Genomic DNA, 17316 nt, shown 5'->3' with positions numbered 1-17316 from the left:
CTCATGTGGAATAATATTTTACTCCACAAGTAACACTATTGATGTAATGGAACTATTTGTGGAGTAAGGTACTACTCAAAATGAGAAAGGGGATCAGAATCTAGCCTTATCAAATAAAATCCCCACAGGTAGGGGATTTCCATTAACAGGTGGTGCTGTTAGCATTCAGGGCTGGTCTACAATACCACGGTAAATTGATCTAACTTACTGAATAACGTAACAGAAGTCGACATTGTTATATCCACTTACCGCGGTGGCTACACTGTGCTGTGCGATGGGAGAGCATCTCCCATTGAGTTCCCTCACGCTTCTTGGGGAGGTGGAGTACACAAATTGATGGGAGAGTGCTCTCCCATCAATTTAGGGAGTCTTCACCAGACCCGTTAAATCAACACTCACTGCATCGATTGTAGCAGTGCTGATCTACCGGCAAGTGTAGATATACCCTCAGGTCTTTCATTTTTAAGCTACATGCTTTCTTTCAAATGATTCCCAGGAGTTTTTGTTGTGTGTGGTTTCAGTGCTGTTGTATTTGTGATGTTTGTATAGTATGTTACCTGGAAGTGTTCAGGGCATTCCTCATAACCAAGAATTTTCAAAATCATTTTTAAAATTAAGTACTGCTACAAACATGTAAGTCTGATTCTAATGATAAAGCAGTGCGCCATCTCTTGGTTACATCTACTATCACAACCATGAGCAAAGGTTTATTTAAATTTAAACCTTACAGAAGACTATCCTATTTTATGTCTTGTTGATGCACAAACGTGTACCAGTTTAACTAAAAAGTCTTGTTATTAAACCAATTAGTTAAACCTGTGCAAGAATTAATGTAAAGAATTTAGCTTAAGTTAAGGAATCAGTTTAAGCTTAATTGATATAAGGTGCTCTTAAACAAATTTAAGAGTGTCATCCAAACTAAATCCATTTCTAAACTGGTTTGGTTAAACTGGTGCAACTTTTTAGTATAGACATTGTCTACTAGACAAGGCCTTAGTGTTTTACAAAAAGTGTTGAGATGGCAAGTAGTCAAGCATCCCAGGTTATTCACCTATGTATTTGGTCCTATCTGAGGCCCTGATCTGGTAAACACAAAAGAACATGCACATAATAAATTTATGCACATAAGTAGTCCCACTGACTTCAACTCACAAGCACAAAAAACTAGGCATATGCATAAGTGTTCGCAGAATCAGGGCCTAACTACATAACTGCTGTGAATAACATATTACTGTACAAGAGTAAAACAAATGGAAATTATTTGATTATATCTAAAACTCAAATTCAAATATATATTTGTCCAAACTCCACCAACAAGCTGGCATCCAGCCACATATTTTAAACAAAGTACTATTTAGCAAAACGCACTAGCCCTGTTGTAAAGGAGATCTTGATGGGGAAAAGGGGACATTCCCTTGATGGGGACATTCCACCTAGGATTTCTGTCTGTCTCTGGTTCTCTGTACTGCACAAGGAATAGTGAAACAAACAAATGCTATATGTTGCTAGTTTTTAGAGTGATCACTGGAAAATTAAAACCACCTACAGAAGTTAACTTTTTGGACAGCTGATAATGTCACCTGGCAGCCAAACCTATTTCTGTAATTTTCAGCTCACCCAATCAGACAAAGGACGAAGAAGAGGAGAAACATTCATCAAATTACACAGAGGGTTCCATCTGTTATCTTAAACCTTTGTTATCAAGTAACACAGAGGATATGCTGAAAAACACTTTGCAAACAGGTTTATGTTACATCTTTTTTTTAAATGTTTGTATATAAATTAGGATTATATAGGGGGAGAGGGAAAAAAAGAATTAAAAGCTTCTTTGGGGGGAGATTACTTAGCATTATAGCAGCATACTAGTACTATGAGGGGATGGGCTATCACTGAGTTGAAATTGCAGTTTTCGGGTTGGATAGTATGTCCGCTTTGCTGATGTGATGAAGATCGTTTTGCTCTCTTATTAAAAGTTTTGTTCCTTCCCTAGAAAGGACTTTGCCATGCCAGCCCAACAGAAGAAAGTCATATTTTGCATAGCTGGGGTGTTAAGCTTTGCTTGTGCTCTAGGCATTGCAGCAGCTGTCGGAACTCAATTATGGATCAAAGGAACAATACTGTGCAAAACTGGAGCTCTGCTTGTCAACGCTACAGGACCAGAACTGGAGAAGTTTATTGGTGAAATTCAGTATGGGCTTTTCTATGGGGAGCGTGTTAGACAATGTGGGCTAGGAGGGAGACCTTTTCGATTTTCATGTAAGTAACAATGCCATTTGAATTATTTAATACCTTAGTGCATACTATCATGATAATGAGCAGACAAATGCTTCAGTGTGTTCTTATTTACTTTGGAATTTTAACAAGTGCGAAATATTCTACGATCAAATGGTTTTGTTTCTGAAGTGTGTCCATCTTAACATTTAAACTACCTTATTACTAATATTAGTTACAATATTAGTGACAATTTCAATGCACCTGTGTTATGGTTTATTACGACAAATAGCTATGTCCCCCTACTTTTTTGTTACTTTGAAAGAATGATTTTGTTGTCTATTTATCTATTTTATGTTCTATTGTGAAATCAACAGCAGTAAGGTAACAGCAGCCTTATTAGAAAGCCAGTGCAAAGCCTCATTTACTGCTTTTGAAGAACATAGCAGCAAAAACTAACAATCTGCTGCATTAATTGGGAAAACATACTGGGTTTATGCTAGTAGCTGTTCAATTAATTGACCTGCAAATTGAATTGGGTATCTGACAGATACAGAGTTTAATGGAAGGAGATTGTTAGAAATTGTTTTGATTTACATGCAATATTCATAACCTGTTCATCTTCAAGGATAAAAAGATGAATAAATTGATCAAGTGAACATACAGTTTATATATAGCAACATATTAAATGGATAATAACAAATGGAGCTTTGTTTTATGTATGTAACTCACAATATGCCACATGAAAGTATTATTACAAAAGACAATTTGGAAGCGGTCTTCTGAAACAGTACTGGTAAATTACTTGCATGAATCATCTGTGGTGAAGTAAGGTTACCAGATTATGCATCAGAAAAGATTTACGATATACTATTTTTGCAGAGGTAGTAGACCAAATTCATTTAGTTTACTGTTAAACTTTGATATGTCTAATTTCCATAACGGGTCTATTTATGACAGTTCTCTTTATTACTTTCCCGGCTGTCACAATATGCTGATGTTCTACCCTGCAGGTTACAGTTTGGGATGAATTTTCAGAGCATTCTACTAAATCCCAAAGAATTAGATTTCATCTGTAGATATCATGAACAGCAAATGATAATGCAGATAGCACAAGAGAGCACTGACTGGATTTAGTTCATGTTCATTAAGATAATGGAGTTGTTAAGGACAAAGCTGAGAATCACATGATTGGGGGGAGGAGGGGTTGTCTCCCCAGCAGCTTGGGAATGTGTGAAGCACTAATGAGTTTTGGCAAAAGTTCCAGCAGAGAGCCTGATTCTGCAATGCTTACACTGAGGAGAATTTACTTAGACAAGTAGTTCTACTGACTTTCACTCAAATAGGGACTACTGAGCATGAGTAAGGGTTGCAGAACTAGGCCCTGAGTTATTAGAACACTTGCATTGTCCTCAGATTGTAAAGCAAAATAGTTATAATACATTTTCCTAGCCTAGGCTGGCTGGGTTCATGGAACTAGTCATTACCAAAATGATTTACTAGTCTGTTCTGAATTGGTCACTTCTAATCTGATATCACTTCTGCTTCTATACAAAGAGAAATTATGAATGTGCTCTTAATAGGTTTGTAATGATTTATAATAATAATAAATCAAAGGATCTGAAAGTGCTTTATTAAAGTGGAGTTTAGAGCTGGGAAAATACTGCAACAAATTTTCCATAAATAGTTACTCCCATTTTAAATGATTTTGCTCCCTTGTCATATTTGCACTCTTTGAGCTGTTTTTTTTGTTTTTTTTTTTATTTTGCAGGGAAGACAAAGGTGTTTTTCTTAATTCACATTAGCTAATTTGGGTTAGCTAACATGCGTTAAAATAGCAGCAAAGATGCAGAAACTTGTTTTTTAGCTTAAATTAGCAACTTGTGTTCAACCCCTGACCCCCCTACAGGCTTTATCTCAAGCTGGTAGCCCGAGTTAAAAATCGAGTTGCTGTGCCTTTACTGCTATTTTAACCTGAATTAGCTCTCATGGGTTAGCTAATGTGAGGCCTTGGCTACACTGGCAATTCACAGCGCTGCACTTGCTGCGCTCAGGGGTGTGAAAAAACACCCCCCTGAGCGCAGCGAGTGCAGCGCTGTAAAGCGCCAGTGTAATCAGCACCTGCAGCGCTGCAAGCTATTCCCCTCGGAGAGGTGGAGTACTTGCAGCGCTGCGAGAGAGCTCTCGCAGTGCTGGCGGCGCGACTACACTCGCGCTTCACAGTGCTGCCGCAGCAGCGCTGTGAATCCGCGAGTGTAGCCAAGGCCTGAGTTAAGAACTCATCTTTTTATTTTGCACTGGAGATATACCCTTTGGACGAGCTTTCTGGGACCATTCATTCAAACAAACTTTACTGCCATAAATATTCACCAAACATTAATTTCAAAGTTGCAATTACCAGAATGTTATTCTTCACACCTACAAGTAACTGCACCCAGAAGTGCATGCATGCACATCCAATCGATGAACAGAAACAATACTTGGTGAGGTATCTAACTAATCACAGCTAAACACAGTGTGGAATGTTAAAAATTGAGCACTGGATAATCCGTCCACAGTGAACTACGTGATCATTCCACATGGGAAAATATTCTTTAAAAATTCATCAAATACATTTGAGTAATGAATAAATATGAGGAAATTGCAATGTTTGCACATATTTCAGAAGCAAAAAAGAGGCTGCGCTGAGAATAATACAAGAAACTCTAGCAAATATTATCATCCCAATTTTACAGATGGAGAAAATGAGATACAAAGATTCAGGATTCTGATTCAGGGGCGCACCCATTTTCCTGAGGAAGGGCGCTTAACCATGTACTTAAAGTTTAAGCATATACTTCACTGCTTTCCAGAACTGGGGTCTAAGTGATTTATTCAAGAACATAAAACATAAAACAAATCAGTAGAGAGTCAGGCCTCCTAGCTCTCATTTCCCTAAGTGAACCACTACTATATGTTGCCTTCCTTTTATCTAAATTAAATATGTGGCATTGCATTGTTATTTGAATAGATTTTCCCCTTGTATTACAAGCCCATTGTAAATCCTATTTACATGCCCAGGAATATTTCATTGTAGCATCCTCAGAAGAGAATACCAGGAAGTGATTACTGGCACTAGTGTACATCTGAAACTGTAGAATCCTGCTAAGATGACCTGCTGCAATCAGGTTACAGCATAAATCTTATAAAGACATCCCTTTGGAAAATCAGTCACTAAAGCATTTTTGTCTGTGTGAACTTTCACAGAGAGTGGATGACGGAGGAGTTAATGTTCCCTTTTCAAATAACTCAGACTATTTTTTAATTAGCTGAAAGAGCAAATGCATGTGACTTTTGTGTTTAAATATGATAAGGTATCTTAATATGTGCATCTAAGGAAGGATTTCACCTGCACAGAGCCCAATTACTGAGAGACATTAGTTGACATTCTCCATATCTGTGGGAATACACAGAGTCTACACAAATTCTCTCTGGAAGTCATTATAAATGGCCCAGGAAGTAGTATGATATATGTGTCCACAGTTTAATGAACTGAAGTACACTGTAACACATCTGAGAAGAAACAGTCTGGAAAATAGGTTAAATGATTTAGTTCTATGTTTGTTCCCATTAAATGTTCCCTACTGACCACTATATCTCTTTTAATTGTAAAATGAATTTGGTCTGCCAGCAAACCCTGTTAGGCTGGGAAAAGCCTTCTGCTTCATTTACTCTGGCTGATTCTCATCAGTTTCTGGGTCGGCAGTTCATTTTCTAAAGGTCATTGGCATTCATACCTAGCACACAAATTCATTCATTATAATGAAGAAATATATTTTTTTCAATACAACATCACTGCTGAATTTAATTTTCCTGATATGTCACCTATACAATTTTAAAATTCTAGATGTAGCTGTCAAGGGAAACAGCCAATATAATGCAGTTGTATGTTTACTTAAAATAAAGATTGATCTTATTAAGTATGCAGTATTGTACTTTATCCCAAAACATTCACTTGTGCTGAAAAACACAATTCCGGAGAACCTTATTTGTGACAGAATGTGTGTCCACATGGACTAAAGACTTTGTTTTCCCTAGTTTATGGCTAACTTAATTGGCATAGTGCTAAAATGTATACCATTTACACTGATACTACTGTGATTAGTAAATACTATTTTGGCTAGTAAGAAAGTAAATGTATAATATAAAGAATCAATGAAGGGCCTCATTTTCCGAGCTATGCATGTGCAGTGACTGGGACAGGGCATGAAACCTGGGTATTCGGATGTGTAAATGTCTAGTTAGTGGCTCGCAGCAGAAATAGCATTTGCAAATACCTGATTTATACATGCAATTGTGGTAAATGTTCTTGCAAATTAGGCATGCAATCCTATACAGATGCTCCCCGGGTTACGCAAACCCGACTCATGCAAATCCGGATTTACGGAAATAGTTCCATATATTCCATAAGCGTTTTTTTTGTCTGGCGTAATTGTCGGGTATACGTTCCCGACTTACGCAAAATTCGACTTACGCAAGGCGTTCTGGAATGGAACACTTGCATAAGTCGAGGAGCGTCTGTACATAGCTTTGGGCATGCACACACATTCTGAAAATCACACCCTAAATAGTAAGGAATTAATTGTAACTGCAATCTGATGTCTTGAAGGTAGAAAAGGCTTGGCTCCTGCCTGGTGGTGGTGGAAGCATTATCAGAGAGGTTGTTTGTTGCTGATGAACAGCAGTTTTGTAACTATTCTACTAATGGTGATAAGTGTTTGAACTGAACTTTAGGTACATGGGCTAGTTTTAAATGCAAAGTTCTTGATAAGTGCTGGAAATATATAAACTGGTATTTGAGGAATTCCTGTGTTAATAACTCTGACTTTATGAGATTTGATTCTGCAGTTGGACACGTTTCATCACAGGATTAGAGAAACAGTGATGAGATTGTACCCCTCAGGGACTATCAAGGAAAGTTGATAGAAAACCATAACTACATAATGCCTTTGTCCATCAACACTGGTCAAGATTAGTAGAGTTTTTATCTGATCTATTTAATAGTGCTTTAAAGTGTTCTTCTCACAGTGGGCTGAGCGGAGGTAATGGGCAAGGAATAGGGAATTGGAGTGCCTGGACTCGCTGTAGTGCACCATTACAATTTTAGACAATATTAAAGGTTACATTTAACAACGCTCTGAGCAAATTTTACAAATGTTTGCTTAAATATAATTAATTTGCTTTTAATATAATCGTGGATATAAATGTGGCATTACCTGCTTTTTTATGCTTACTGCATTGCTGGCTGCAAAGCTGTTTGCTGGTAAACATTTTACAAGGTAGAGTAATTTATGTGAGGCTCCTACTTAGCTCTTTCTCAGCATGTTATAACCACAGCAAGGCAATTTGAGGAGTTATTACCCCCAGTTTAATCATGCCCCTGTGGATCGGAAGCAGTTAAGTTTGTTTTATGATTAGTTCTAAAATATTTGTTGTCAAACACATAAGTGATTAAAAATTACTTATAGAAAATCTGATTCACTATCCACCCTGACCTGGGTAGGTATGGTCATAATTTGAACTAATAGCTAAGACCTAATACAAAAGATGCTAAAACTATATATAATTCCTAACATTTTAATTTTTACTGTGTCTGATAAAATATGCCTTGTTTTTATCTAAGCCTCAACATCGTTTCCAGTTTTGCAGGCACAGTTTTTAATCCTTCAATAATAATTAAGTATGGGTGCAAAACTGCAGGCATAATTGTGCCCATGTTTATATGCATTTAGATGGGTAACTGCTTGCTTTGTAGATGCCTTTAGATAGTCAGGACAAAGAGCACAATTGCACATGCAACAAATTGTAGCCAAAATATTGAGGCCATTTTTAAAAAACAAATATAGACTTCCAAGTTAAGGCTGCTTAATGAGTTATTACATACAGACTACTGTGCCTTGTACAAGTAGCAAAGCAACAACCTCCCTTCAGACTCCATGGGCCAAAATTCACCCATAAGAGGATGCAATCTGACCAAACTGATTGAGTTAGAGGCAGAGGTGAAAGTAAGCCAGTATGGTCTGGGACGGTGTACCAGCAAGAGCTGGTACACCGCTGACTGTATCGGCAGGGGGCAGCTTCCCCAGGCTGGCGATTTAAAGGGCCTGGGGCTCCCACCACCGCTACTGCAGAGGAGCCCTGGGCCCTTTAAATCACAGTCAGAGCCTCACTGCCAGAGCCCTGGGGTCACAGTGGCAGCCAGAAGCCCAAGGGTTCGGATGGCGATTTAAAGGACCTGGGCTCTGCTGCAGTAGCGGGAGCCCTGGGTCCTTTAAATCACTGCCAGAGCCCCACTGCCAGAGCCCCGGGCCTCCAGCGGCGATTTAAAGGACCATGGGCTCCCCGCAGCAACCAGAGCCCTGGGCCCTTTAAATCACCGCCAGAGCCACACTGTCACAGCCCCGGGGTAGTGGCAGTGGCCGGGGGCTCCAGCAGTGATTTAAAAGGCCCGGGGTTCCCGCTACCACAGCGGAGCCCCTGGCCCTTTAAATCGCCGCCAGAGCCCCGCTGCCAGAGCCCTAGGGTAGCAGCGGCAGCCGGGAGCCGATTTAAAGGGCCCAGGGATTTAAAGGCCACGCCTTTTCTGGTTGAGGCCCCGCCTATTCTGGATGAGGGCTTGCCCCCATGCTCAGGACTCTGGTGTACCAGTAAAGTCCTTTAAGTTACTTTCACCCCTGGTTAGAGGTGTAAAATCAGCATGAATCAGAGCAGAAAAAGGCCCACAATATCTATACATCTTATTTTGCCACCAGTTCCTTCTTCCTTTATTTTGGCATCCTATTTTTTTTTAATTATGGTTTCACTGTTTCCTTTTACTTCTCCTTTAATTCTCTCCCTCTTTTACATGCAGAACTATGTTTTCAGACACAAAATGTTCCATTAAATGTTTTACTTAAAAAAAACTCAGGGGAAGTGTTCTGATCTTATAAAATACACTTAATCTTTTGTCAGTTCCTCGTTTCAGGAGGCCATTTGGAGAATTCATGAAGGGAGATTCTCTAATGTAAACCTAGTGCATTTGTTCCAGTACATTGTTATAGTCCATAAACAAAAAACTTTATTTAAAAGGGACTGAAGTTGGTTAACTGTGATATTCCTCCAATGCAAAGCAAGGAAATACCAATTTTGCACTGAACCTCTTTGAGGAAGATTCGGGAACCTTGATAACAGCAAAGGCAACGTTATTACCCTCACACTTTCATAGAGCTCAGTCTTCCTTTTTCCTCTTTCTTCTCTTCCTCCCCAGTGCATCCTGGGAATTGTAATTCCTGGTTTCAAGGCCACGGGAACAAATTACAAACACAAACTAGAGTAGCTATCTGCATCTAGGTAGATACAACTCAGCCTTTCCCTTAATAATAACCATTGTAAAACTTTAAACAGTTGTTTCCAAACCATGACTTGAGTCTGCTAGCAAAGTCTTCCAATCTTTGTCTCACGCTTCTCCTAATACCTAGAAAGGCAGGAACAAGACCAAGCAGTGGAGCAATTCTTCCCAATAATAATAATGGACAAATCTATAGTAGTGTCATTGATGTTCTCTGGTCCAAGGTGGAAAATTAGCACTCTATTCTTCAGCTGCTGGCTGATGAGCTGTGGACAATCTTGAAATGTTCCATTTCTTTCTATCTATTAACACAGCAGAATCTCCTTGGCTTTCTGCTATCTGCAAAGGACATGAATATCTTGAATGTCCTTTTTAACTCTGTGTGGTAGCTTCACACAATCTACAATTTGAAACTTGTGAGGTTTAGCACCTTTTTTCTCATCTACATACTGTCTGTATTTCTGCTGTTTATTCTTAACACATTCACAAATAGTTTCATCGGAAGGTTTAATTGAAAAGGAAGAACATGTGAGCCTGACAGGTAGTAAGTTGTGTATTGGCCTGGTGTCCTCTGAACAGTTCAAAGGTTGATACTCCAGTTGTTGAGTGGGGAGTGGTCCTGCAAGCAAACAGTGTTTCAAGTAAAGCTTTCAAACTGATAAGTTGCAAACATTCTTTCACCAATATGTTCATTCTCTCAACTAGACCATTAGCTCTAGGATGATATAAACAAACAGTTTTGTGCTTGATACTATTGCTAGTGAGGAAGTGTTGCATTTCAACAGAGGTCAATTGCATTCCATTGTCAGATACCAATTCCTTGGGAAATTCTTCTTGGAAGAAGACTGATGACATGAACTTTATCACTCGTTAAGTGGTAACCATTCCAGTGAATGTATCTTCCAGACACTTTGAATGAGTCTAACATTACTATGGCAAACCTTTGCATAACATGCTGATCTTCAAATGGTCCTATTATGTTGAGAGCCATTTTCTCCCATGGACAGCTTGGATAGTCAACTACTATGAGAAGGATGCTGAAGGTTTTCTGTGACTTATCTCTACTAGCATAACCCATGCAATTCTTCATTATTTCCTCAACTTGCTTGTCCATCCTTGGCCACCAGAAGGCTCGTCACAGTTGTCTTTTGGTTAGACTCATCCCCAGATGTCCTTCATGTGCCATGTGAATCAATCATACTCAGAAGTGTAGGCACAATAAGACAGTCAATTCTCAAAATCCATTCATTTAAAACACGGTACAGTTCATGTGAGATGTGTCTATATGGTTGCAAGTGTTCTGGTGTCATTGTCTTGTAAGGCCATCTATTGAGAATGTAAGCCTTTAGGTCCTGAAATACATTGTTTTCTTTCATGACTGTTGCCCACTCTCAGACTTGCGATCACTCCTAGGGTTGTAGCGGATATTTGCGCAATGACAATCTCTTCATTATCTTTCTCTATTTACACTCATGATAAGGTATGGGCAAATGAGACAGACAATCTACAGTCATAGGCATGGGCACGGGGTGTGCCAGGTGTGCCCAGGCACACCCTAAAGCAGGGGTGGGCAAATGGCTCCACTCTCCTGGCTCAGCAAGACGCCGGCCCCTCCCCTGCCTTCCCTCCTCCTCTGGAGCCATGCTGGGGGCTCTGCTCCACCAATATCTAGAACGGGGTCTCTTCCCCAGCCCCCGCCTGCCTGGAGGAAAGACCCCCTCCCCCGTGGGTCTACCCCCCCCTGCCCCGCCTGCCTGGAGGAAAGCGGCACACGCCTCTCCGGTGCCTGCTTGTGTTGCTGGTGGAGCAGCACATTCCTACACTGAGTGGCTCCTGGCAGCAACTGCTGTCTGCTGCCCCAGGGTCCTAGTGCCCCCCCATCCCCTAATGGCAGGACAGGCTGCCCTTACCCTGCCCTAGCCCTGAGCCTCACCAACGCCCCAAACCCCGCAACCCCAGCCCTCATCCCCCCGCACCCTAATCCTCTGCCCCAGCCCTGATCCCCCTCCTGCATCATGAACCCCTCATCCTCAGCCCCACAGCCCTCACCCCTGCACCCCCTTCTATCCCCAAACTCCCTCCCAGAGCGTGCACGCCCTCCCCTTCTCACACACCCCCTCCTGCCCCCAAACTCCCTCCCAGAGCCTGCACCCCCTCCTATGCCCCCACCCCCAGCCCAGAGCCTGCACCCAAACTCTGTCCCAGAGCCTGCACCCCTCACCCCCTCCTGCACACCCACACCCTGCCCCACCCTGGATCCTGCACCCAAACTCCATCCCAGAGCCTGAACCCCAGACCCCCTCCCCCACCCAAACTCCATCTCAGAGCCTGCACCCTGCACCCCTCCTGCACCTTAATCCCCAGCACAGGACCTGCACCCAGACCTCCTCCCCCCACCCAAACTCCCTCCCAGAGCCTTAGGCAGGTGGGGAGGCGGGTTCTGGGCACCACCAAAATTTCTACAAACCTGCCACCCATATGCGGGGCAGCATGTCTGGTTCTGTGTGGAGCAGAACATGCTGCTAGGACCCTCATGGTAAGCGGTCCGGGGCGGGGGGGGGTTGGATAAGGGGTGGGGGCAGTCAGGGGATAGAGAGCAGGGTGGGTTGGATAGGGGGTGGGATCCCAGGGGGGTGGTTAAGGGTGGGGGGGTCTCTGGAGTGGGCAGTCAGGGAGCAGGGGGGGTTGGATGGGGCATGGGAGTCCCAGGGTCTATCAGGGGGCGGGGTGTGGATAGGGGTCAGGGCAGTCAGGGGACAGGGAGCAAGGAGGGTCCTGGGGGGGGCAGTTAGTGGGGGGGGTCTCTGGAGGCGATGGTCAGGGGACAAGGAGCTGGGGGGGAGTTGGATGAGTCAGGAGTTCTGGGGGGGGCCCTGTCAGGAGGCAGGGGTGTGGAGAGGGGTTGGGGCAGGCAGGGAGCAGGGGGAGGGTTGTATGGGTCAGGAGTTCTGGGGATCTTGTCAGGGGGCAGGGAGCGGTTGGACAGGCGTGGGAATCCCAGGGGTCTGTCTGGGGGCGGGGGTGTGGATAAGGGTCAGGGCAGTCAGGGGTAAGGTCCTGGGGGGGCAGTCAGGGGACAAGGAGCAGGGAGGCTTAATTAGGGGCAGGGGTCCCAGGAGGGGGTAGTCAGGGGACAAGGAGCAGGGGGGGTTGGGAGTTCTGAGGGGGGCAGTCAGGGGGCGGGAAGTAGGAGCAAGTGGATGGGGGCAGGGCAGGGGCGGGGCTAGGGTAGGGCTCCCTGCGTGCACACCCCAATGCAATATGCTGCACACACCTATGTTTACAGTAGTATTCTCGGCACCTTCTCCCCACCAGCTTCATGTGCAAGTTACACTCTTTATCCCCACCATTGGACCTGGTTTTCCTCTCTCTTGCACCTTGTGTCCTTATTTAGACCTGTGCAAACTGGATCTGATTTACCACTGCATTCTTCCAGTTTTATGACAGGCTAACTTAACAGATATTAAAAACTTAATGCCAATAGGGTGCCAGTTACATTACTTTGCAGCAGGATCTGTTTCTTGACCAGCTTATGCCCAACATCTAATTTGCACCACTGTTTACATCAGTACAGACTTCCAGGGAGTTGCAATGTTGTACTCTAATCTGCATTTTATTTCTTCCTTAGGCACTGTGTAACAGAAGGAATACTTACAGATGTTGAAGCACTTACTTTGTTCTAATAACATTTGGGAGTAGAGAGTGAACATTTAGTACGCTGATTCAAGGCATATTTTTAGCATTTAAAAATTCAAATATGTGAAATTTACCTTCTTTAAAAGCTCAACACAAATAAGGTGGCTCAGACAGAATGCTCTTAAAAGCTTGGCCATCAAAAGGTAAAGTTTAGAGTTACTCTCCGGGCACAGAAAGGGTAGTAATTATTAATACATGTAGTTAGATGTGATCAAGAAGGTGAGATGAGGTTTCCCACAAAGCTAGTCTCTCTCTTTTGGCCAATTTGCACTTCTGAATTCCACAATGTGCTTCTCTTTAAACATCCTTTAGAATTAAATTTGATAACTTCCTTTTCCTCTTTCATTGAGTTCGGAGGAGCACAATTTAAAACAATAAGCACAGAGCAGCACAAAATCCCTGCCCAGATTTTTAAAATAATAATTTTGTCTAATGTTTGTCGTAATTTTTTGTTCTATTTTGTTTTTAGTTTTTCCAGATTTGCTCAAAATTATCCCTGCAAGTATCCATGTAAGTGTCATTCTCTTCTGTACAGTACTGATAGTCTTTGCTCTGGTGGGAACAGGTTTCTTCATGTACAATGCATTTGGCAATCCCTATGAAACTCTGCATGGTCCAGTAGGGTTATATCTTTGGAGCTTCATTTCATGTAAGTACTTTAGTATAGTTCTGCATTTAAATTAGTCACTTATTCATATTTAATGACTTAAGATGAGTGATCTATTTAATAAAACATGATGCTGTACTGAGAACTGTAGCTGCATTGAATCTGCGAACTATAGCTGGGTGGAGAAAGGTATTCCAGTTTGGAGGATTGTGCTATTTTAAATTTTGATTCAGTTCTGATTCTGAACAAACCCCAAAATTCTCCATAACAGGGGAGGAAGCATGACCACTAGTGAGTCTGCAGCCACAGACCTTGGAAGCCTGGGTTCCCCAGCACCCTCCCAGACAGGTCCCAAAGAGCCAGGCAGGCAAACTGGCTGGATTGTAGGTAGGGTTTCAAAACTTACCTAGCAGGCAAGGTTCTATTTGTCAAACTCGAACCATCTCAACAGAATGTTTTGTTTTTGATGAATCGGCAAATTGGGACACCAAAAAACTTGTTTTTTTTTTTATTTGTTGGGGAAACCACCTGGGAATCCTTGGGTTTGACTCTCCCATCCCTTTAATTGATGTAAGTCACATAACTTCACTGAAGTCAGTGGAATTTCACTGGTGTAACTGTGGGGAGAAAAGGGCTCTGTCTTATTAGCGAGAACCATAAGCCTGATTCTTATCTCAACACCACTGACTTCACTGGGATTACTCCTGACTGACATCAGCATGAGATCAAAATCAGGCCCACGGCCTTTCTTTGCAAGGGGCAGATTCATTGCCAACATTTCACACTTTGTAAGGGTTGCAATTGGAAAGCATCCTATTTGAAGAAGCCCATTGGGGACATGAAATCTACTGCAAGTGGCAGTAGATTTCATGTCAAGAGAATAAGGCATATTAGACTCTAAACTACAGTAAAATTTTACTATTAGTTTAGCTGGAGAGAAAAAAGGTGCAATTGTGCTAAGGGATGTTGCTCATTAAGACCATGATCAGCAAAGTATTTAACTACATACTTACCTTTAAGCACCTGGGCAGTCCTATTAACATCAGTTGGACTATTAATATGCTTAATAGTCAAGTTAAGCACTTGCATATGTGCTTTGCTGGATTGAGACCTTATACTAGACATAACACTTGGTATGGTTGGCTATTTAGGTCCTAATCCAAAATTCACTGGAGTCAATGGAAAGAATCCCATTGACTTCGATGGCCATTGAATCAGGTCCTGAAAAAGAAGCCCCTGGGAAAGAGTCAGTTAAGTGACCATAAAATATACATTGAAATGTAATGAAAATGGCATTTTACTTTTTGGTTATTTTTATGTCGTTCATAAAGATTTGTTGTTGGGAAATTGTTGGAGCAGTGATGTTTCTTGTTCTATTTCAGGTTCTTGCAGTTGTCTCATCATGATACTATTTTCTTCAGAAGTGAAAATTCACCACCTCTCTGAGAAAATTGCAAATTACAAAGAGGGAAGTTTCATCTTTAAAACTCACAATGAACAATTTCAGGATTCATTCTGGATCATCCTGATTTGCTCCTTGGTGCACTTTCTGAATGTTTTGCTAATACGGCTTGCTGGATTTGAATTTCCTTTTTCAAAATCTAAAGAGTCAGAGACAACAACTACTGGAGCAGCTGATCTCATGTACTAGCCTGATGTCAATTTTTAATAACATTTCAAGCAAAAGGGTTAATCTCAGCCACTTTCAACAATGTTGAAATATATCTGGTTTTACATGATTAATTTGAAAGATATTAAAATCAAGAAGAGATCTAAAATAAATGTCACCACAGTAAATACAATAAAAGCATAGTATGCATGGTCCTCATTAGGACTAGATCAAGATATCCTTACTCCCATCACTTACCTTATGACAGTAATTCCATTTGTTTTAATGGGATGATGAGAGAAATAACGTATAACAGTGATCTGAGCCCTATGTACTTTAATAATGGAGGAAGACAAACATATAGGCAAACATTTCCACCAGCAGTACAGCATTTGCTTATATCCAGTGGTGTATTGGAATGACTACTACTACTGTAGTATGTATGTATCAAGACTGGACTAAGAATTCCACTCCGGCCAACAAATGAAGAGTGGTGATTGCACCATAAAGCTGCAAACACCAAATGAAAGAAAACAGAATGTATTGTTGTAGCTTAAGTAACAAATTTAGGGCTCCTACCTGCAAAATAAGGAGATGAATTCTCTCTCTCAAGTACAATGACCATGAGTTATGCTCAAAAACATGCTCGGGGGCAGGGGCGGTTATTCCAAACAGAAGGGGCGGGGGGTGGAAATCTACAGAATATGTAACCAAACTAGAAGGCTGCATACCCAATTGATTTCTGTGCCTTAATAGTTACAAGTGCTCCATATTTTAGGGTCCAGTGGGAGTTGAGTATTCAGCACCTCCCAGGCTTTCTGAGTACCTTGCACTATTGAGTCCATAAAAGAGAGACTGTCCTATAACATTATATGCCTCCATCCCTCCTAAATTGCTCCTTTCTGCCTCCTGTTTCCTCATGTGTTGTCTGCTGCCCCCACTTAAAAAAAGAAAAGAAAGAGAGAGAGGTTAACCAGACAAAGGATTTTTGCAATACAAGAGTTTGAACAGCAGGTGATTTTTTTTTTTTTTAATTAGTTAGTGCAGAAGCTCCATTTTTTTTTTTTTTTTTTTTTTTTTTTGGGAAAACTCACTTGTTCTCAGTGGTGCTGGTAAATAACAATAGAGGAAGATAGCAGACAACTTAAACCCACACATTTCACAGGTACCACATCTAGCATATTACTGACAATCCCAGAAGACCATAGAGGGCAGAAATAGAAAAGAAAACCTGTTGCTTGGTTGGGGAAGGGGACAAATTAATTATTATTTGAACACATACAGGATGAAATCCTGGCCCTACTGAAGTCAATGGCAAAACTCCCACTGACTTCAACATCTCAAGGGTTTCACCCATAGTAAGAGATTCTCTGTCCTGATGACTTTACTTTCTAAACTGAAGGAGAGTCAAAGGGTAGGAGGGGAAATAGAGGCATAGAGGGGGAGGAGGGCAGTGACTTGCCCAAGCTAACAGAGGCAGTCAGTGGCAGAGCACGGAATACAATGCAGGTCTCCTGCCTCCTACCCCAGAGCCCCATCCACTATGCCCCATTGCCTCCTAAAGCATATAATATAAATTGGAATTTTAATTAGATGTAATGCACACTGTAGTATGCCACAATCAAGAAATATTTTTGATATGAACAATTAGTAAGTGTACAGATAAACTGTAAATAATTTTAAAAGGATTGTTGATGAGGAAATACAGTAAGTGAAAAAGAATGTTCTGTTTTGTTTGTGTGTGTTATAAAGATTATCTACTTTACAATTTTTTGCACTATCTTTGAAATTTTAATGTAATGGATCAAAAATACAAATAAGTTTGTT

At 41.5% G+C, this 17316-nt stretch overlaps 1 protein-coding gene across 1 annotated transcript; it reads left to right on the top strand.

The window, feature by feature from the left end:
• Positions 1-1840: 1840 nt before the first annotated feature.
• On the top strand, positions 1841-16381 carry CLRN1 (clarin 1). Its single transcript, XM_034780920.1, has 3 exons — positions 1841-2256; positions 13743-13922; positions 15212-16381. Exons 1-3 carry the CDS (start codon positions 2004-2006, stop codon positions 15529-15531), a joined length of 753 nt encoding a protein of 250 aa, XP_034636811.1. The 5' UTR covers positions 1841-2003; the 3' UTR covers positions 15532-16381.
• The last annotated feature ends 935 nt before the right edge of the window (positions 16382-17316 follow it).

The sequence above is a fragment of the Trachemys scripta genome, chromosome 9 (assembly GCF_013100865.1).
Source record: "Trachemys scripta elegans isolate TJP31775 chromosome 9, CAS_Tse_1.0, whole genome shotgun sequence".
Lineage (NCBI taxonomy): Eukaryota > Metazoa > Chordata > Testudines > Emydidae > Trachemys > Trachemys scripta.
This window is presented reverse-complemented; position numbering and strand designations above follow the sequence as displayed.

Coding starts and splice junctions, on each gene's coding strand:
- CLRN1 (XM_034780920.1), top strand. CDS start 2,004: ATGCCAGCCCAACAGAAGAAAGTCATATTTTGCATAGCTGGGGTGTTA. Junction 2,257..13,742: donor GAGACCTTTTCGATTTTCAT/GTAAGTAACAAT, acceptor TTTTGTTTTTAG/TTTTTCCAGATTTGCTCAAA. Junction 13,923..15,211: donor TCTTTGGAGCTTCATTTCAT/GTAAGTACTTTA, acceptor TCGTTCATAAAG/ATTTGTTGTTGGGAAATTGT.